Below are 21,301 nucleotides of genomic sequence, written 5' to 3'. Positions count from 1 at the left end.
CCATGAGATTTGCAACATATATTATGTGGTGGGAATAGCATGAGGCCTTTTAAATATGCACGTACTCTTTCTGTTGGCCAAATATTCAACCTTTTATTGCTCTAGTTCGTGCAAACTGCAGTTGGGATTTCACATCACCTCATCTTAAAGCCTTTATCATAGCTTCCTCCAGTCAACAATAATAGAAAATTTTGTCAACACGATAACATACACAATAAATGACAATAAAGTTCATATCCGTTATCAGGTAATAGCATATGGAGTTTACAATAAGGATACGAAGCTTTGAGATGTTGAGTAAATGATATTTTAATACAAACAATAATAAATTACAGGTTTTATGGATTTAGTTTGATTTGATATGTACAATTGATAAAAGTAAAGCCCAGCAACTCGGCCTAGCTACTTCTACGCTAGCTTGACCCTGACAGTAGTAATTATTCATTTGTAGAAAACTTTTGGATTTGTTTTTCTTCCATTATATGTTTCTACTTTTGGATTTGTTTTTGTTACATTTTGGAGATTATGTTTTAATAAATTATATTTTAGATTTTATGTTTTATAAAATTGTTAAAATAGAACTATAAATTTAATTTTGGTGAATGTTTTTTCAATTAAAATTATAAATAATTTAATAAACTAACAATTTAGAATAAAAATAAAATTATTCTGCTTAAAAATTATGTTATATTTAATTTTTTATTTCTCAAAATTGACTTTAGAGTTTTATTTTAACTATTTTACAAAATATAGAATTTTTCAAAACAATCAGTAAAAAAAATAGTACAAAACACGTAGTCAAACACATGTATAAACTCCAACATATAATTACCACATATAAACTTAGCTTTACACGTATACGTACGTTTACATTTACTTAATCATAATCTTCTTATTTCACATACAACATATCAACATATACCATGCATGCACATATAAATATAGTTGTATCTATATCATCTGGATCCTTAATACCGATCCAACAAAAAATCACCAAGTCAACTAGTAATAATCTGTCAATGTTCATCGGCAGCCGCCGGGGGCGAACCCAATTCGGGATTTGGCAACATCATAGGCCACCTTATAAGTTTGCTGCTGTCGGTTTCCAATGATGACATAGTCGTTACTTTGTGCAAAAGCCAAACAACTGACACCCTTTTCGGCTTCTAAGATCGAATTTTTAGGTCCCAGTTTGAGACCAGCTCCGCCTTGAAACAGAAGCTGAATCTGTGGCACCGCTGCAGAAACGGCGCTCGGGCTCCCTTTGAAACAAGTATCCAATATCGAAATAGCTGGAGCCTTGGCGAACTTGGTCGATACTATTGCAGCAAAAGCTTTACTTAAAGCAGTGTACAAAGGAGTCGGCAAGCGAGTGATGACGGTACCGGAGTCTATAATACAAAGCACTCTGTAACTTGTAGCAGCCACTCCCAATGGCTTCATTCCGACCGTTATAGCCGTTAATTTCAGAAAATACAAACTGGGAATCTTAGCACTGGCCACCATGGGGGTGTACTTAAAAGCTGGTGATGAAACTGCCGTTGTTCCGATCGACAAGACGCCACCTTGGCCGCCTTCAAACGAAGGAAGACAGTACGAGAAAGCGTATCCGTACTTGGCCGAAACCTGGTTTATCAACGAGAGCTTGTTCCGGGCAAGGCCTAGAATCCCGGCGGCTCTCCCGAACAGGCCTTGGTTATCTTGCCCGCACCCGTAAACGAAGCTGGGCAGAATCTGGGTCGGGGTTATGGTGAGACGGTCTTGACTGAGATATCCAATTGAGAACGACCCGTCTCCATAGCTGGTTGTGTAGAGACAATTTGAGCCAGCGTCGCAAAAGGGGTCGTTGAGGGTCGCCTGCTTGAGCGACGAGCATTCGGGGCTCCGGCACGAGAGGTGTCTATAGGTTTTGGATGCCTTTGGGTCGAAAACGGGCTCCACTTGGTTATGGCAGTAGATGGTGCAAGGTTGGCATTGAAGCCAGGAGAAGGAGCTACCTGTGTCGATGATCATGGAGTAGTACTTGGGTGGGCTTCCAAGGCCCACTTTTACATAGTAATTACCCGACCCGATTGACATACCCGAGTTCAATGTCACGCTAACGGATTTGAGATCTTTTGGATTATGAGAATAGGTGGAGAATGAAGAAGAAGTCATAGTATTTGTGTTGTTTTGTGATAGCATATAGTAGAGCGTTTTGAGGCGTTCATTGTCGTTTGATACTATATCTTCGAAATGGGATTTTGGGTTGAGAGATGAATCATTGGTTTTCACATGATAAATAGACAGTTCGAACGAGTCTTTCTCTGCAAAAGAAAAAAAAGTTTCATGGTTGTATTAGAAAAAACAAGCACAATAGAGACAAACAAAGTGATATGGTTATTATCAGATAGTTTTGTACAAAAACCAGGTATTGCTAAAAAGAAAAAATTGGGAGGAGAATTATATAGATATATACCTTGAAATACATGGGCCGTTGAGCTGGATACCGACACAAGCAGAAGGTATAAACCCAGAAACCAAAGTGACCCCATTTCTGACACTCTGTGGGAGCTGAAAGTAACTATGCAGAGCGTGTTCTCTCCCTTAGAACTTATACCTTATATATAAGAGAAGTTGAAATCAGAGAAGAGCAACAGAAGCATTATGAGCCTACATGCTTTGACACCTTCGAAAAGACTTGGTTAATTAAAAGCTTGGGAGTTTTGAGTTTTGACTATAAAATGAAGTTGTGTTATTTGTATTGGTCACTTCCTTTATTACAATGGTTTAGTTTTTTTTTTCCTTTCATTTTATTCACATTCTTTTCCCCTCAATTGTGGTGCCACCAGTGTGTGGACGTATGGCATACCATGCTAAAAGCAGTGGGGCTATGATTTTGGAATAGAGGGGAACTAGTCATATAACATGTCATTTAAAAAAGAGACCCCATCAAATAATGACTGATTTGAAAACTGTATACTGACAGCCACCCTCTAACCACAATCGTTGGAAATATAATGCAGAACGTGAAGCAAGTGATATTAATTAATAGCTCAAAGAAAAGTAAGAGGGATTGATTTAGACATTAGATACAAATAATTTTTACATTTTCTTTTTAGTGATGAGATACTAAGAACTAACACATTCAAGAAGCAAACAATTGTAATGAAGGTGCTAAAATAGACAAAGGAAAACCGTTATGGCGAATTTGGCAATTTTGTGTATGGATTCAAGATTTACTAACATGACAGGTTTAATGCATCAATATTTGCATGATAATGATACTAATAAATAAACGAGTATAATAACTACGAGTAAATTATAAGATCTAAATAGATAGTTGCTCTATCCAAAAAGACTAATCCAAGTGAATCAATCATTGCCAAAGCTATATTATTAAATATTGCCATTTTAAACTTAAAATATTGATCACATCATGCATGTTAAGGCCTGACTATTAGTGTAATTTGGGATAAACACAAGGATGACTTTTTTTAGCATCTAATACACAGTATTACCTCCATATTAAAAAATCACACACAATTATCTCTTTTTTATAACGATTTTACTAAATTATCCTTGTTATTTATTGACTTCTTACCTAGTAGAAAAAACACGATCAATTTTCCATTAATGAAGAAAACACTATTAGAAAACATTGGCAAAAAATCGTTTCAATGGCATGAGGAAAGTGATGAATAAATTGGCTATTTATCTTAATTATTTCTGAAAAAATAATAAGTGTGTTCTTTCCAAATTATTTCACTTTAATTTTTATCAATGTTCTAAACTTTCTATCTATTTTCTTGTTTGTTTTTAGAATTTTTTTTGTAGAAACCGATTCACGATCTTATTTTCTCTTACATGTTCAAATTTCATTTTCATACAATTTTATTTACACAGATTGATTCAATGACTAATTATTTTCTCTTTAAATATTTTTAACCTCGATTTCCTTTTAATTATAAACTCATTGTTTACCGTGTTTATTGAAAAATAAATAAATTAAAAAAGTAAACTCATTATTTACAATTTAATTGAAACAAATATTTATCTATACAATTTTGTTAAAATAAATGCTTAACGGTTGATCTTAATTTTAATAATTTTTTTTTAATAAATACTTAAAAGATTAATCTATTTTTTGTTTTACAATTTCGTTTGAATAATTTCTGATATAGTAAATTTGTTGTTAACAAATTCGTTAAAATTGATGATTAAAGACTAAACTAGTTTGTCAACTTTGTTATTAAACGATAAACAACTTGTTTATTTTTATAAACAACTTTGTCAAGTTAGTAAATGAAGGTAGTTTTGAAATTGTCTCTTTAAAATAATATCGACAAGAATTTATTTAAAAAATAGTATACATGTTTAATCAATGTGTGAAATATGTATTTCTGGCTATTTCCATGTAATTTTGGTGTTGTGTCGGCAGCGAGAGTATAATTGAGAAATAAGAGTGAAGGTTATTTTGTTGTATTACAAATTTTAAAGGACTGTAAAATAGACCTTGCAATTATTCAATTTTGATTAGTTGGTGAATAAGAGAAGAAATTGACAGCTCGATAGTCCCTTCGCATTCATTCAATTCTTAATTATATTCGTTTTCTCTTCTTGATCATTGGCCGACTTGGCGATTCACGAAATGAATAGACTACTCTGGTTCCCAAATGATTCAATAAGCCAAATCTATCAACGTAAGTACTAGTGATGTACTACTGTACTCCATTAATTAAAAGTAAGTCCTGAGATTTAACCATCCTCCTCGGCTATGTTAAGGAAAATCGATCTATTATTAAAAATATAATGATGTGATCCGACTAAATTTCCTCTTATTCAGATAGTACAAGGTCAAGAACATATGTGATGACCTGAATGTTGAATCAAACCATGATTTCAGAATTTCTTTGTGCATACCATAATGTTCCCAACAAACAATGTCATTGGATGGTTCAATAGACTGCTCACGGTTACCACAAGCATAAGCATTTAACAAAAAGCAAAAACAATTAAAGACTACGTACAACCATTGCTGCATAACCGACTGTAATCATGGCTATCATGCCAATAGTCCAATTCTAAAGGTTATCGGTCTCTGTCTTTTACTCATGACACGAACGTGACAAAGCATGGCGTTGATGACTATTCAACAATGGGTCCTATGATTATGAAAAGTTGATAACCTTGCTAACATCTTACATATGAGATACAATCCGTTTTCCTGTCCTTGTTCTTTTTTATAAACAATTCACATGTAGTAAAAAGTAAACTCCAACTTAAGGTGGCTTCATAAAAGGGTACAACATGACCAATAAGAACTAAACATCAACTGGTCCAAGAAAGGGTGCCACCGAGAAAACCCTGAACTTAAAAATTGGAAATACAAGTAGATCAACGCCGGAAAGCATTGCCTTCTAAGGACCTACCCTGCGTATAATGTGTTCGTCGACGAACACTTTCTGCAATTGATTTGCTACCCCCCTTTTCAGTACCATACACACTTTTTTGAGCCTCATCCAAGAAATTTTTGCCCCTAATTATGGCGGCCTGAGTAGCTTCCCGAGCGTCATCATCATCAGCCTTCTTCAACCGTTTCCATCTTTGCTCCTCATGCAACTCGGCATCCATTTGCATCTCACGCAGCCTGGCAGCTCGTTCTTCTTCTGACATTTTAGGAGCAGCATTGCGCCGCTTATGGTGTGACTCCTGTCGATCTTTAGCTACATATCTTTCCTTCTCTGACTTTTCAAGATTTCTCTCAGCAACATTTTGACCATCTCTCACAGTTTCTCGTTTGGATTGGCCATCAGGTGACTGCTCTCTGTACTTAGAACTCCGATAGCTATTCTTCTCATTACGACTTGCTTCCCTATGTGAACTGTCGTCTAAATCAGAATATTTATCATAATTTGAACTCTTCTTATGACTTGATTTCCTACGTGATTCATCATCTGAATCTGAATACTTGTCATAATTTGAACTCTTCCTATGACTTGCTTTCTTATGCGATTCATCTTCAGAATCTGAGTATTTATCATAATTTGACCTCTTCCTATGACCGTTCTTTGTCTTTTCCTCTTCAGATTTAGAAGATGATGAATGCCTTTGATGCTTTGAGCTACTATGACGCTTCTTCTTTCTATCTTCCTTTTCTTCATGAGACTTTTTCTTGGGCTTTCCTTCAACCTATAAGAAAAATGATAAGCAAGAGAAACAGTTATAATACAGATAATTAAGTAAAGACATCAAAAAAAAGGCACACTCGCCAAACCAATACTAATATGTCAAGTAAAAATAATAATAAACAATTTGCAGCTTCTCCATTGCACATGAGAATTGTGCTAATACTTTCAATTGATTATTCATAAAGAATAAAGCATGCAAATAAACATACAAAAAAATAGAATTCATTAGATTTAATTCTGATGGATGTTTACTTCCAGTCACACTTTCAGTTTCTAATTTATCTATCTGAAGAGACACAAATGAAGCCAACCCAATAATCAGGCATTTAGTTTGCTCCCACAAAGATCCGATGTTCGAAAAGAGACTTTAAAAAGATGGAAAAGAAACTAAGATAAATAAATATAATTTTATATAGAACTTTGTTTAGGGGGTTATGCTCTATTCACTTACTATATAAGCTTAAGTACCATAAAAATAGAAAACAGCATGCGCTGTTTGCCCAATACTCTAATCATGGTAACCCATAGCAAATATGCTAAAATTTAGAAAATCTTAATAGCATTGCAAGACTCATAATGGTTTAAGAAGAGGAACCATTTTCTGCCATAAATTATACTTTCCACAAATACTGAACCGGATTTAAGAGGCACCAGACATACTACAAATATTGAAAAACAAGTAGAATAGAATCACACATATTTATGTCCCCTATCTGAGATCTCTTTCTGCTTTTTTGGAACTGTTAATAACCAAAACGTGACACATGTCCAAATTCTGATACTTAAGAAACGTGACGTACTACAAATATTGGAAACAAGTAGAATAGAATTCACACACATATATGTCCCCTATCTAAGATCTCTTTCTGCTAATTTGGAACTGTTAATAACCAAAACGTGACACATGTCCAAATTCTGATACTTGAGAAACTCCATTGCAACCAAAAACTGTTAAAATTCCCTAAGTTACTTTCAAGTGTAACACTTAAACCAACTCCAAATCAACAAACAAAATTTTGAACGATCATTTATTAGCAAATTACAGTTAATGCTTCTTTGGAATGATGATAATCATATACTTAAGAAACTCAATTGCCCTTTAAGTTACCTTGGTCAGACAATTTCTTAACAACCAAACAATCATAGTTAATCAAACTTAATTCCAAGGCTTCATCAACTTTCATGTATGTAGCAGAATACCCTTAAATATGTATACGAGTAGCGTATGTTTGTGCTTCTTTGAAATGATGATAATCATATACTTAAGAAACTCAATTGCCCTTTAAGTTAGTGCTTCTTTGGAAAGAAGATACTCGTATACTTAAGAAACTCAATTGCCCTTTAAGCTACCTTGGTCAGACAATTTCTTAACAACTAAACACTCATATTTGATCAAACTTAATTACTCCCAAGGTTTCAACTTTCATGTATGTAGCAAAATACCCTTGATTATTTATATGAGTAGCGTATGTTTTATCTTTCAGTCCGCAAAAGGAAATTTCAGATAATCATATGCTAAAGATGCAGCAAACTCTTCATCCAACTAGAGAAGAAATATATGCCAACTCCTTGGCTTCCTTACGCTACTGGCCTCAAGCAACTTTATTCACTTCTCTCCTATGCCCAAACTACAAGGCCTATTTCATTTAGCATAAGCTAGAATATTTACAGGCTATTAAAAGAATTCTAATATATTTTAACCATAAGAAAAAAACACACAAGTATAAATTGGCATCACAAGAATGAAAATATCTGATGAAATTTTTATATAAGGCAAGAAAAGAAAGAACTTACTGATTTGCGAATCATGGCCATCTGCACAGGGTTGTTCTTAATTCGGGCCAGGGCCTCTTGCTCACGCTGTCGAATCATAAGTAAAGGATCGGAGTGGAGCTTCCTCCAAGCATCGTTAGCAGACTGAGGCTTGTCTTCGAACAAAGCTCCAGGCACAGCTGAAGAAGACTCCGCTTGCTAGCTCCACACCCAAAATATCAATCTCAGACTCGTAAAATTGGAAAATTGAAACTAAAAAAAACACAAAAATAGAAAAGTAAATACCTTGGAGGCTGCAGAAGTAGAAGAGGAAGGTCCATCGTCGGGCTTGGGGAAGGCTTCGAGGGCTTTAAAACCATCAGAAGCGCTAGCTTTCCCTACGGCCAAACCCGAATCGTAGAGAAACTCCAACCTCTCCTGCTTGCTGGAAAGAAGACGAATAAGTCAAATTAAACAAAACTGAGAAATAACCCTAACAATTGTACTTGAGAGAATAGAAAAAAACATACGGAACGAGGCCGGCCTGTTCCTGGAGTTGACGAAACTCGGAACGCTCTCTCTCCTCGTGAATCTGTTTGCGAAGCTCCTCCAACTTCTTCTGCTCGGCGTCGTGCTTCTGCTCAGCCTTCCAGACGTTCTCTATGTTCCTGAGACTTCCCGTGTGCCATCCTTTCTTGTTCAAGAATTTCAACGCCATTGTTCTTCTGGTTAGTCTTCGTCTTCGCCCTTAATTTCAGAAACTATTGAATTGAGATCCCTCCCTACCCTTCCTCTCCACCCCCAATCTCACAAAACAACAATTGGAATTAATTTCCCTTCCTTTGGTTATGGCGGCTTCTCACGACATAAATTTATTTTGCTTCGGTGTCGTTCAAATTATGTTTGCCCTTAAACGACAAATCGTTTTGAAATTTTATCAGTTTATTGTCGTTTTGAAATTAAGATGCCATTCGCCTTCTTTTTGTAGCCTTGTAAACGACTTAATACTCGCCACGTTTCGCCTTCAATTTTAACAACGCGTAATGTACCCTTATTTTTCTCTATATTTTTGTTTTATCCCTCTCAACATCATTTAATTTTTTATTCAATTAAGCCCTTGATTTCAACATAATCAACAGAATAACCACGAAAAAAATATTTTTTGACAAAAAAAATAAAGATACTATTTAAAACTCTTGCTATTGAGAAAAAACTACACGTGTCTTTGTTATATTTAGAGTTTATATTTTTTTGGACCATGTTTTATTCTAATATTTATTTGAAATTTATCTTTTGACAAATTATTTTTTAGATTTTGTATTTTATAAAATTATTCAATTAGACACTTAAAATTCAATTTTAATAAACAAAAAATTAAATATAACAACACAGTTGTTAAGTAAAATAATTGTGTTTTTGTTCTAAGTTGTTAGCTTGGTGAATTATTTGTGATTTTAGTTCAAAAAAACTTTGATAAAAAATATAAAACAAAACAATATCAATTTAACTTTTATTAAACTAAAATTTTTAAAAACTTGGGCAAAAGTTTTCTCATTTTTATCTTATTCTATTTATTTATTTGAATAGATATATTTTTCATTGTTATTTGAGAATAACTATTTATTTTGATATTGGGGAGAGATTGGAACTTACAACATGTGAAGATAGGTGTAATAATAATAGGTTATGTCTATGATTACATCTGAACATAAATGTTAGTGTAAAGAAAAACATAACTTATATAATACTTGAATAAACGCAATATGATAAATACAATATTTATATCTACTAAATTAAAAATACATAAATATTATAATTATAAATAATACAATATAAATAACTTATAATATATATAACAATATTATAATTATAAATAATATAATATAAATAACTTATAATATATATAACAATTATAATTAATTTACACAATAATTATAAAGAACAAAATTAAAAGCCGAGGCCTGTGTAACACACAGTTTCCATAAAACAGATTCGCCGCCTTTACGAGGTTTCGACGTCTATCTCCACCGAACCAAATATGCCCGAACTCTACCACACTATAAAGATAGGTGTAATAATAATAGGTTATGTCTATGATTACATCTGAACATAAATGTTAGTGTAAAGAAAAACATAACTTATATAATACTTGAATAAACGCAATATGATAAATACAATATTTATATCTACTAAATTAAAAATACATAAATATTATAATTATAAATAATACAATATAAATAACTTATAATATATATAACAATATTATAATTATAAATAATATAATATAAATAACTTATAATATATATAACAATTATAATTAATTTACACAATAATTATAAAGAACAAAATTAAAAGCCGAGGCCTGTGTAACACACAGTTTCCATAAAACAGATTCGCCGCCTTTACGAGGTTTCGACGTCTATCTCCACCGAACCAAATATGCCCGAACTCTACCACACTATAACAGATTTAAGAACTCTAAAGAGTAGAAAGAGAAAAATAATATTGAAAATATATATATCTTAATCTTCAATGGAAGACAAATATATATATGTAAATATGTTTTGCTGTAAAAATAAACTAAGACCACTAAGGTCTATATATAGACTTTTCCTAAGGCACACTTTTATTCACAAAAGATGTGGGACAAAAACCAATTGGTTTTTTATTCATTCAAAAACATCCAACAATCCCCCACATGAATGAAAAAACCGACTCAAGAAAAACCAACAAAAGAAATAGACCCAGGTGATAGAGTTCAACGGTAGAAACCTGCATAGGATAGGTAGGTGTTACCCTTTGAACCTTCCCTTGTGTAAGTATATTTACTTTACTGGCTGATCAGTAGACGCGATGTCTTTGAACTGTTCTGCCGTTCGTGTAAACGATGATATACCACACACAGGAATCTTTCCTGACATATATTGGTTCTCAAGATTATGTTCGTTTTGGCCCTGAACATTTCCCTGGTTCTGCAAGAGATATTCTATGAATTGAGCCCTTATTCAATCCCTATAGAAGCGGCCCATCTTCTCTCTCACATAGGTGATTTTCTTAATTAAGAGTAACCCGTATTACTCTGCTCGACATTTCGGCGCATAAGAAATCATTAAAAGCATAGCTTAACCTTTTCCTTACGGTTATCACTGTTTCGTCATATGAATGGACAATGAGGATAACCCCCCACAGTGATCCAACATAGTCTTTACAGTTTTAGTTGTCCCTTTGAACCTAGATCTTGGGATCTCCAATCAACTAGGTGGGGTGTCTACTGTATTGACTTTATTCATTCATGGGCTTTAGACCCATTCCCCTCGATGATTTTTCAACCAACTCTCTATTTAACCCTTTGGTTAGCGGATCCGCAATATTATCCTTTGACTTGACATAGTCAATAGAGATAACTCCAGTTGAGAGTAGTTGTCTAATGGTATTGTGTCTACGACGTATATGTCTAGACTTACCATTATACATATTATTATGTGTCCTACCAATTGCAGATTGACTATCGCAATGTATGCCAATAGCTGGCACTGGTTTAGGCCATTTTGGAATATCTTCTAAAAATTGACGAAGCCATTCAGCTTCTTCGCCACACTTGTCTAAGGCAATAAACTCATATTCCATCGTGGATCTAGCTATTACCGTTTGTTTAGAAGATTTCCATGATACAGCTGCACCACCGAGTGTAAACACATATCCACTCGTAGACTTTGAGTCTTTCATATCAGATATCCAATTAGCATCACAATACCCTTCAAGTACTGCTGGATATTTAGTATAGTGCAGCCCATAGCTACGAGTAAATCGTAAGTTCCTAAATACTCTTGTTATTCCTTTCCAGTGGTCCGACCCTGGATTACTCGTGTATCTACTCAGTTTACTAACTGCGTAGGCTATATCAGGTCTTGTACAACTCATTAAGTACATTAGACTTCCAATAATTCTAGAGTACTCTACCTGAGAGACACTCTCCCCTTTGTTTTTGAACAAATGTAGACTCGAATCTATAGGGGTTCTAGATACACTAGAATCTTCTTTGTTGAATTTCTCAAGAATTTTGTCCACATAATGTGACTGACTTAGAATGATCTTATCAGATGTCCTTGAGGTTTGAATCCCCAAAATGACATCTGCAAGACCCATATCTTTCATGTCAAATTTCGAGTTCAACATACTCTTGATAGATTTGATCATCTTATCACTGCTTCCAACAATGAGCATGTCATCTACGTAAAGACACAAAATGACATAGTCATTATCTGTTTCTTTAACATAAATACATTTATTGCATTCATTGATTTTGAAGCCATTTGCCAACAAAGTTTGGTCAAATTTCTCATGACATTGTTTTGGTGTTTGCTTTAAACCATATAAAGATTTCACCAATTTACATACTTTTCTTTCTTTTCTTGGGGAGGAAAAACCCTCGGGTTGTTCCATATAAATTTCTTCATTTAAATCCCCATTTAGAAAAGCAGTTTTCACATCCATTTGATGTACTTCAAGATTGCGTAACGCAACAATAGCAAGTATCATCCTAATGGAATTTATTCTCGTCACAGGAGAATAAGTGTCAAAGTAATCAAGGCCTTCACGCTGCTTATAACCTTTAATTACAAGTCGTGCCTTATACTTATCAATTGAACCATCAGATTTCATTTTCCTTTTAAAAATCCATTTGGCCCCTAAAGGCTTACATCCTGGAGGAAGATCTACTAACTCCCAGGTGTGATTTTGAAGTATGGATTCAATCTCACTATTAATAGCATCTTTCCATAAAGAGCCTTCAGTGGAGTTCACAGCTTCATCAAAGCTTTGAGGTTCACCTTCTAGCAAATAGGTCAGAAAATTTGGACCAAAAGATTTTTCTGTTCTAATTCTTTTGCTACGTCTAGGTTCATCCTCACATTCTTGACTTTGATCCTGACTATTTTCAGCAATAGTCTCATGTGTTCGTTTCAACGAACTTGAATCCTCTTTTGATCTAAGAGGAAATACGTGTTCAAAGAACGACGCATTTTTGGATTCCATTATCGTGTTTTTGTGTATGTCAGATATTTTAGACTCATACACCAAAAACCGATACGCACTACTATTATGTGCATAACTAATGAAAATGCAATCAATGGTTTTTGGACCTATTTTTACCATTTTTGGTAAAGGTACAGCCACTTTGGCAAGACACCCCCACACTCTTAAGTATTTGAAGGAAGGTTTCGTTCATTTCCATAACTCATAAGGGGTCTTATCTTCTTTCTTTTTGGATATCTTATTTAAAAGATAATTAGCTGATAAGATAGCTTCTCCCCACATGTTCTGCGGCAATCCAGAACTAATCAACATCGCATTCATCATCTCTTTCAATGTACGATTTTTCCGTTCAGCAACACCATTTTGCTGAGGTGAATAAGGTGCAGTGGTTTCATGGATGATTCCATTTTTTACACAGAATTCACGAAATGGTGATTCATATTCACCACCTCGATCACTTCTCAACACCTTAATCTTTTTGTTAATTTGATTCTCAACTTCGGTCTTATAGAGAACAAATTTCTCTATAGCCTCGTCTTTGCTTTTCAGCAAATACACATAGCAATATTTCTTGCTATCATCGACAAAAGTAATAAAATACTTATTTCCTCCCCTTGTTTGAACAAATTTTAAATCACATACATCGCTATGGATTAAATTTAGGGGTTCATTATTCCTTTCAATCGTTTTGAAGGAAGACCTTGTTAGTTTTGCCTTAACACAGGTTTCACACTTATGATTTGAATCAATGTGGAATTTTGGTATGTGATTCAAGTTAATTAATCTCCGTAGAGTATCATAATTAACATGTCCTAGTCTACCATGCCAAACATTGGAAGACTCAAGCAAGTAAGTAGAAGAGTTATTAACTTTATTGATAATTGGTTTAACAACCATTACACTGAGTTTAAACAACCCATCAGTTACATAACCACTTCCCACATACATTCCACTTTTGGACAGAACAACTTTTTCTAACTCAAATACAATTCGGAATCCGTGTTTGTTCAACAGTGAACCAGACACTAGGTTTTTCCAGATCTTTGGTACGTACAGTACGTTGTTCAGAGTCAGCTCCTTTCCAGAAGTCATTTTTAGGATCACACTTCCTTGACCCGCAATTTTAGATGTGGCAGAATTTCCCATGAAAATCTTCTCGCCATTATCTAAAGTTTTGAACAGACTCTTGTCTGAGCATACATGCCGAGTGGCACCAGTATCAATCCACCATTCCATTGGGTTGGAATTGACTAGGTTTATCTCAGACACCATGGCTGATAGATTTATTAGATCAAACTTAAAGAAAATTCTTAGGTTAGCCTGGAAGGGTAAAAAACTCAACCATTTGTGGTCTAGCCTCTCGTAGAATATTTCTATTAAGTATTTATCCAGCTCAAATATCTCTACTAGATAATTTCCAAAGAACACTAGAAGAAGGGTCTAGCCCCTGCCTCAACAGGGTCTAGTTTCTTTGAAAATATTCAGTTCCCAGAACTAATCTAGTGAGATTTAAGTTCAAACAAACTTTTCGCAATAACAATATCTTTCAATATATAGATATAGAAATATCACTAATAGATATATTCAAATATTATATTTAAACAATAATATGTTTTAAGATTGTAAGAAAAACATAACTTATATAATACTTGAATAAACACAATATGATAAATACAATATTTATATCTACTAAATTAAAGATACATAAATATTATAATTATAAATAATACAATATAAATAACTTATAATATATATAACAATATTATAATTATAAATAATATAATATAAATAACTTATAATATATATAACAATTATATTTAATTTACACAATAATTATAAATAACAAAATTAAAAGCCGAGGCCTGTGTAACACACAGTAAAACAGATTCGCTGCCGCCTTTACGAGGTTTCGATGTCTATCTCTACCGAACTGTCTATCTCTACCGAACCAAATATGCCCGAGAAAGAGAAAAATAATATTGAAAATATATATATCTTAATCTTCAATGGAAGACAAATATATATATATGTAAATATGTTTTGGTGTAAAAATAAACTAAGACCACTAAGGTCTATATATAGACTTTTCCTAAGGCACACTTTTATTCACAAAAGATATGGGACAAAAACCAATTGGTTTTTTATTCATTCAAAAATATCCAACAGTTAGTTGATTGGTAAAGAAACTAATTATTAGTTATTTAAATAAATATATTTTTCTATGACTTATTATTTGATAATATATATTGTTTTCATACATAAGTAATTTTTCATTATTACTCCTATTTTTCAAACTAAAGTGCTTTTTTTCTTAATTATTTTGTAGGTTTTTTTTGTTGATATTTTTTACTAGGTGTGCTTCTTTTCATTGTTGATTCATCTATATTAGGGATCCCTGTATTTTAGTAATTTAGGATTTATTTTTTACATATTTTTTAAATTTGATGTCTACTTTTCGAATAGTATCACTAAGTTATAATCTCATAGATTAATTGTGCTTGTGCATGCTTTCTGGCTGGTTAGATAACTTATTTAGATGAAGAAATTTTCTTATTTTCTTCTTGATGTCGTAGTAGGTTATGTTTTTTCAATGAAGTAAAAAATTGACAAAATATATATTTATTATTAATACAAAATAAAATTAAAAAACTTAATCATCTAACGTAAAAAAAAAAGAAGATAATTATTATATTTAAATTTTAAATAAAGTCTATATGTATTTTTAATAAGGAGAAATGACAAGCATAAATACTAAAAAAAAATACAGTGTAGCACTTTAATACACTTTTTTTACAGCAATAATACCCAAAAATTGTTAAAATAGTATGTCCCTCACTACTTCCTCTATTAGAAGTTAGAACTTTATTTTCATTTTTTTTTATCAATAATAATATTTCTAATATCAACGAATATTTAGTTTAAAAGTCTATTGTATGGCAGCAGGTTGTGGTTAAAAAAACTACATTTTTTTATTGAGTAATAAAATTTTCTTTTTCTAAACAAAAAAAATACAAAAATTTATAATATATTAATTTTAACATCTCAATTAATATGTTTCAAGACAAAAGTCATTTAGCAACCATCAAAGAAGAAAATATCATTGTCAATGGAAATATTTCTATAATTTTATAGAAATATTAGAGATATTTTTTATATCATTGGAAATTTAGGAAATTTCGTGAATATCACATATATTTGTCTAAAAATATGTAGAAAGTTAACATTATTTTGTGTTGATAATTGCATATATCAATTTTAATCAGCATATCGCCACATAACTATTGAGATTTGTTGTGAATTCCTAGAGGCCATTTTCCTAAAATTATGCTTTAGCGAAGTGGCCATTCTAGTGATGCAGCCAGTTATGAAAAAAAAATAGAGATTTCTAGAAAAGGTGGTCCTATGTGTGCTGATCCTTTTGAACTAGAGACAAGAGATCCCTCTCTTCTGTTCTTCATTCCCCTTTGAAAGAAGTTTGGTAATGGAAAAGCTTCATCTCCTAGCCCAAGACATGGCTTCATTGAAGGCATCCATATTCGCACTTCCAAGGACAACCACATTGATGTATATTGTGTCAAGGGAGGTGACGATAATGGGTGAGAAGATCACAAAACAATTGGCCAATTGACAATCAGGGAGGTGATGTGGATAACGAGGCCAATGAGAGTGCATCTGTTCTAAGTGAGAAAAGGTTGCCTAATCTGAAGGGGAAGAGTAAGAAACATCTAATTCTTCTCTTTGTGAGAACATAATATATGGATTCGAGCAACGTTGTCGACCAACAGTCTGTTTGGAAGCATAAGAAGCATAAGATGAGGCAAAATGAGTTAACTTGTGGGGTGTGGCAGCTTATAAGGCTGTTGTCACCAATAATGGTTTTGTCTTAGGTTCTTTCAAGCTACCATTTTCAAAAGGTGTGGACACATACAAGTTGTTTCACTTCATATTTATCTCCAGCCTTGATGATTAGTAAGTCATTACTCCCACCTTAGTTGAATCTTAATTTGTTGCCAATTTACTTAACTTTTATGTTATTCCTTTATTTGAAGTGTAATTGTAACATCCAAAATTTGTTAATAAGATTTAGTACCTTGATAAGTGTGGGAGAGCGTAGTTGGATTTATATGTGAATTATGTGGATTTAATTGAATATATGAGTGATTCTGTGGAATGATATGAGTTATATTATAATATGAATGTTTAAGTGTGTTAAATATGCTTGTGAGCCTATTTTTTATTAGAAGGGCATTTTCGTAATTTTGACTTGTTGAGGGTATATCTGTAGTTATATGGTATGTGAATGGGACCACATTATTATGTGGATATATTTGTGATATTCGGCACGAGATGATCCTAGCGAGTAGTTTAGCGAAAAAGTCACAACAGGTAAAATGCCCGGCTCGGGGTGGGCTTAGGGGTAATTTGGTAAATTACCAGGATTAATTGAGTAACGGGTATTAAATTGGTGAGTATTTGGTTTAGTAAACTAATTGGGAAGTCGTGGTAAAATTGGAGGATTAGCAGAAATTTTGAGTAAAAGACCAAAATGCCTTTGGGATGCTTTGGGGATAAGTTAAGGGCTAGGGGTAAAGTGGTCTTTTGACCACCTAGCTAGAGAAAGGTAACTTAGGCTGATGGTTTGGGTCATTCACGTGTAACTCTCTCCCTCTCTCATTTGAAAGCTCTCCCTTAAGTCCTTGAAGAGGAATTCTTGAAATTCAAGCCTAGAAGCCATCCTTGGTGGGAATTGAAGCTTGTGGCAAGACACTTGAGGCTGCTAGGAGTGTCTGCACCTAAGGGATTCGAATTTTCCTAGAGGAATTCAGAGGTAAGACCCATATTCTTGTCATTTCAATGGTGTTCTTGAGGTTTTGGATGATTTTGGTTTATGAATTGTTAATTGAGCTAGTTTTGTGTGTTATGAGTTGTGGGTTAGGTTTAGCTAGTATTTTAGGGTAAAATTATGGTCGAATTTTTTTTAAAAGTCTAGTTGAACTAATTTTGAGTCTTGATTTTGAGCTGGGAAGTTGCAGTGATTTCATTTGGGGAAGAACACTTTTGTTCTAGGCTTGATTTGCGTTTCTGGAGACCTAATGCGACCGCACTAGTGTCCCAGAAACCAAATATTTGAAATTCGATTTGGGGGCTAGAGGCTTGGGGCGCGACCGCGCCAGTGCCCTAGAAAACCCAATTTTTATGTGGGCGCGACCGCGCTAGGTGCCCCAAAAAGTGATTTTTCTTACTTTTAGGATTAGGGCTCGGGGAGTTCGAAAATCCATTTTGGGGCCCACTTGGGGGCTCGGGGGACGTTCCTAATGTCCCGACATCTGGGAATAGTGATTGTATAAGTTGGGGTTCGAAGTGAGCCTCGGAATTTGGATCCAATCCCTAATAAGATTATGTTTATGCTGTGACTATTTTTTTTGCAAGGTTTGGGATCGGGATTGCACTTGAGGTCGTAACGTTGTTCCCACGAAAATCGAGGTAAGAAAACAACACCCTGTATGTGATTATGCCTTGAGCCCCTGTTAACGAGCATGATTATAATTATGCATGTGAATACCTGATTAAGCATACATGAATGTGTTGTATCTGATTATGTGATAAATGAATTATATGTTTGATTGCTCCTGATTGGAAAGCTCGTCTTATGAGCCATGGTCGACATTATGCGTGCAGAACGCAGTCTGCTGTGGCTAGGCCACCTTAGGAGTGCAGTATGAACTTGTCCGACTCGGATGCCACTTGAATAAATAAAAGTGCAATATGCACTTGTGTGACTCTATGGTCGCATACCTAGATAATGTGTCTGCTTGAGTTCAGTTACTACTGCTAAGCTTGATGTTTATGTTCTGTTGTATATCCGAATTTGTTTGATTAAGTTTTCTTGTTGAGCATTGGCTTGTGGGTGCTATGTGGTGCAGGTAAGGGTAAGGAGAAGTTGGGCTAGCCATGAGTTGGAGAGTTTTAGGGGCAGCGTGTACATATGCAGTCTGCTCGACCACCATGGCCGGAGTATCACAGAGGAACTAGGGTTGGACCATATTTTGTCGCTTAGGTCAACTTATTTTGTAATCTTTTGAGTTGTAAATAAATTTTAAACTTCTATTTTGGGATCTCATATACAGACTGAAACTTTTAATGAAAGTGTTTACTCCTTTGACCAAAAATTTTAATACCTAAACTATTAGTTACTTTAATCACACGTTTAAGTCCAAATGACTCGTTTAACGAGTCCAGCACTATTTTAAACACATGTTGTAATAGTCATGTATTAGTAGGGTGTTATAGTAATTATTTCATATCATTTGCAAAGTAGCTACTTGTTGGTGAAGCACGACACACTAGAAATTGATCATGCATGCATGCCATCGATAAAGCCCAATAAGTGGGTTCACGAAGAGGCAAGAGTTTAATTTAACATCACTCTATTCCATAAGATGAACATGATACTTTTTGGGTATGATTAAATTTGAGTTGCTTATCCTTGCAAATTATCACAATCTACACTCGCATACTTACCTTTGAGGAGCAAAATAAGTATATTGGAAGAGTGTAGCCTAGTCTTTGATTTGAACCTTGATAGATTTTGACTATGTGTCAGGATTGGTTAAAATACAAAGCTCAAGTGGTTTACACAAGTTAGGTGTAAAATACTAAATGGTTTCACATAGTGAAAATGTGAAATTTGACTTTGTGTTGTAGGCATTCAAAAATTGTGTTTTTGGGTCTAAAGTGATACATTGAGGTATCTAAGGATGCCCAAAAAGTTTGGGAACATTTGGAAGGGTTTAAGGCTAATTTTGAGAACTTTGGGCAGAGCAGGTTCCATTGCATCGCCCAAGGCCGTAGGGTTTTGAGAAACCCAGCAGACAACGCGTCACCTGAAGTGTTAGTACAAATACGTATTTTAAGCTCCAAATGATGTTTTCAAAATCTCTAATCATATTTGTTAGACTTAATGATGATGTCTACACTATAAAAGTATTCTCTTAGAGTTTTGAAAGACTTGATCACTCTCTCAAATTTTTCTCTAACCTCTCTCTCTAGTTCTCAAGATTATAAGTTTTCTCCAATAAATTCATAAATAAAGTGCTTGTCTTTGTGAATTTAAAGGCTTGTTCAATCTCAATTCTCATTTCCTCTTAGAAAGGCCCCAAGCATCCATTAAAGGCTAGGAAAAAGATAATTTAGACCGCGATACTCCTCATGTATAAGCCTTGGTTGTGTTTTTATTGAAGAAGAATAAGTTCAAGTGGTGTTCTAGCAATGGTTTGAAGTTATCAAGAAGATCTCAGAATTTTGGTCTACAAACTAGGGTTTGCATAGTCTATCTCAATCTTTTATTAGTCGTTGTCAAGGTAACTTGTGTGTAGATTCTTAATTTTGTGGTGGTGTAATCTCACTCTCCCCCAATACTATGTTACTAGCTCATTTAAATTATCCTCTTTGGGATGGTTTAGCTAACTTCATTCTTAAACTAAACGCAAGAGAAATGATATGGTAAGAATTACCCACTAAAACGTGCTAAAAGAAAATTAAATTAGCCAGAACACCATTGGCATGATTTTTGTTTTTTGAAGGAGGTATGTATTTTTTTTAATAGTATTTTCCATGTGAATAATTTATTTTTGAATTTGGTTTGGCCTGTTTTTGTTGGTTGGAATTAAGTTCCTCACTTAGTCGCCCATGTTGTAGATGGTTATTCTTGTTCTATTGTAAGTGGGGTCCTACGCCAATTGTTCTTAAATTTATTGAACATTGGTTCAAAGATTGCGAAGAAATGGGATTCCCTCCACCGAAACCAAAGGCATTTTGATTGACGCCACAAAATAAATGGTCAGCCATCCAATTTTTGTTTCATAAGATAGTAAACTTCATCAATTTTTAAAGTAATCACTACGATTTGCATTCTAGATGTGTGGTCCTTAAATTTCATCCCACAAATGCAGTTGAAGAGCCTAGACACTATATTTAAAATTGACCTTCGAGCCACCAAGCAACCGGGGTTTAGTTTCACCACCTTTGAGATATCCTTTGAGAAAGACTTACTGGCGTATATGTTATGAAATACATGAAGGCCATTAGTGAGGCTAGTTCAACTGTTTATGAGGTATCATAAAATTGTCTGTTTTAGTCTAATTATTAAATAAATGTATACAATTTTAGTTATTACATTCCTGTTTTGGCTATGAGCAGTTTGATGCTGTTATGGAAAGGTTTTGGTTTGCACATCATTTGGTAAGCCATGAGGTGAATAAATTGACAGATTGGGTGGTTAGTGTCAACCATGAACATTTCTAGAGAATCAGCGATGCCTATTTCATCGACCTTGTTATTGACTC

At 33.9% G+C, this 21,301-nt stretch overlaps 2 protein-coding genes across 2 annotated transcripts; both read right to left on the bottom strand.

The window, feature by feature from the left end:
• Nucleotides 1-807: 807 nt before the first annotated feature.
• Nucleotides 808-2,751, bottom strand: LOC133794661 (aspartyl protease family protein At5g10770-like). The gene is made up of 2 exons (XM_062232010.1): nt 2,459-2,751; nt 808-2,306 (listed from the first exon to the last, which is right to left on the bottom strand). The coding sequence occupies exons 1-2, from the start codon at nt 2,532-2,534 to the stop codon at nt 1,024-1,026; spliced, it is 1,359 nt and encodes a 452-aa protein (XP_062087994.1). The 5' UTR covers nt 2,535-2,751; the 3' UTR covers nt 808-1,023.
• A 2,243-nt stretch (nt 2,752-4,994) lies between these two features.
• LOC133794662 (uncharacterized) lies at nt 4,995-8,757 on the bottom strand. The gene is made up of 4 exons (XM_062232011.1): nt 8,453-8,757; nt 8,229-8,367; nt 7,965-8,141; nt 4,995-6,171 (listed from the first exon to the last, which is right to left on the bottom strand). Exons 1-4 carry the CDS (start codon nt 8,638-8,640, stop codon nt 5,377-5,379), a joined length of 1,299 nt encoding a protein of 432 aa, XP_062087995.1. The 5' UTR covers nt 8,641-8,757; the 3' UTR covers nt 4,995-5,376.
• Between the last annotated feature and the right edge of the window lie 12,544 nt (nt 8,758-21,301).

This window comes from Humulus lupulus, chromosome 8, assembly GCF_963169125.1.
Source record: "Humulus lupulus chromosome 8, drHumLupu1.1, whole genome shotgun sequence".
Classification (NCBI taxonomy): domain Eukaryota; kingdom Viridiplantae; phylum Streptophyta; class Magnoliopsida; order Rosales; family Cannabaceae; genus Humulus; species Humulus lupulus.
Note: the sequence above shows the minus strand (reverse complement) of the source record. Positions and strands in the feature narration are given on the sequence as shown.

Bases quoted from the DNA above. Each gene is read 5' to 3' on its own strand.
- LOC133794661 (XM_062232010.1), bottom strand. From the start codon at position 2,534: ATGGGGTCACTTTGGTTTCTGGGTTTATACCTTCTGCTTGTGTCGGTA. The intron at 2,307-2,458 runs GTATATATCTAT...TTTCTTTTGCAG, and splicing joins AACGGCCCATGTATTTCAAG to AGAAAGACTCGTTCGAACTG.
- LOC133794662 (XM_062232011.1), bottom strand. From the start codon at position 8,640: ATGGCGTTGAAATTCTTGAACAAGAAAGGATGGCACACGGGAAGTCTC. The intron at 8,368-8,452 runs GTATGTTTTTTT...TCTTCTTTCCAG, and splicing joins GAACAGGCCGGCCTCGTTCC to CAAGCAGGAGAGGTTGGAGT. The intron at 6,172-7,964 runs GTAAGTTCTTTC...TTTTTCTTATAG, and splicing joins TGGCCATGATTCGCAAATCA to GTTGAAGGAAAGCCCAAGAA.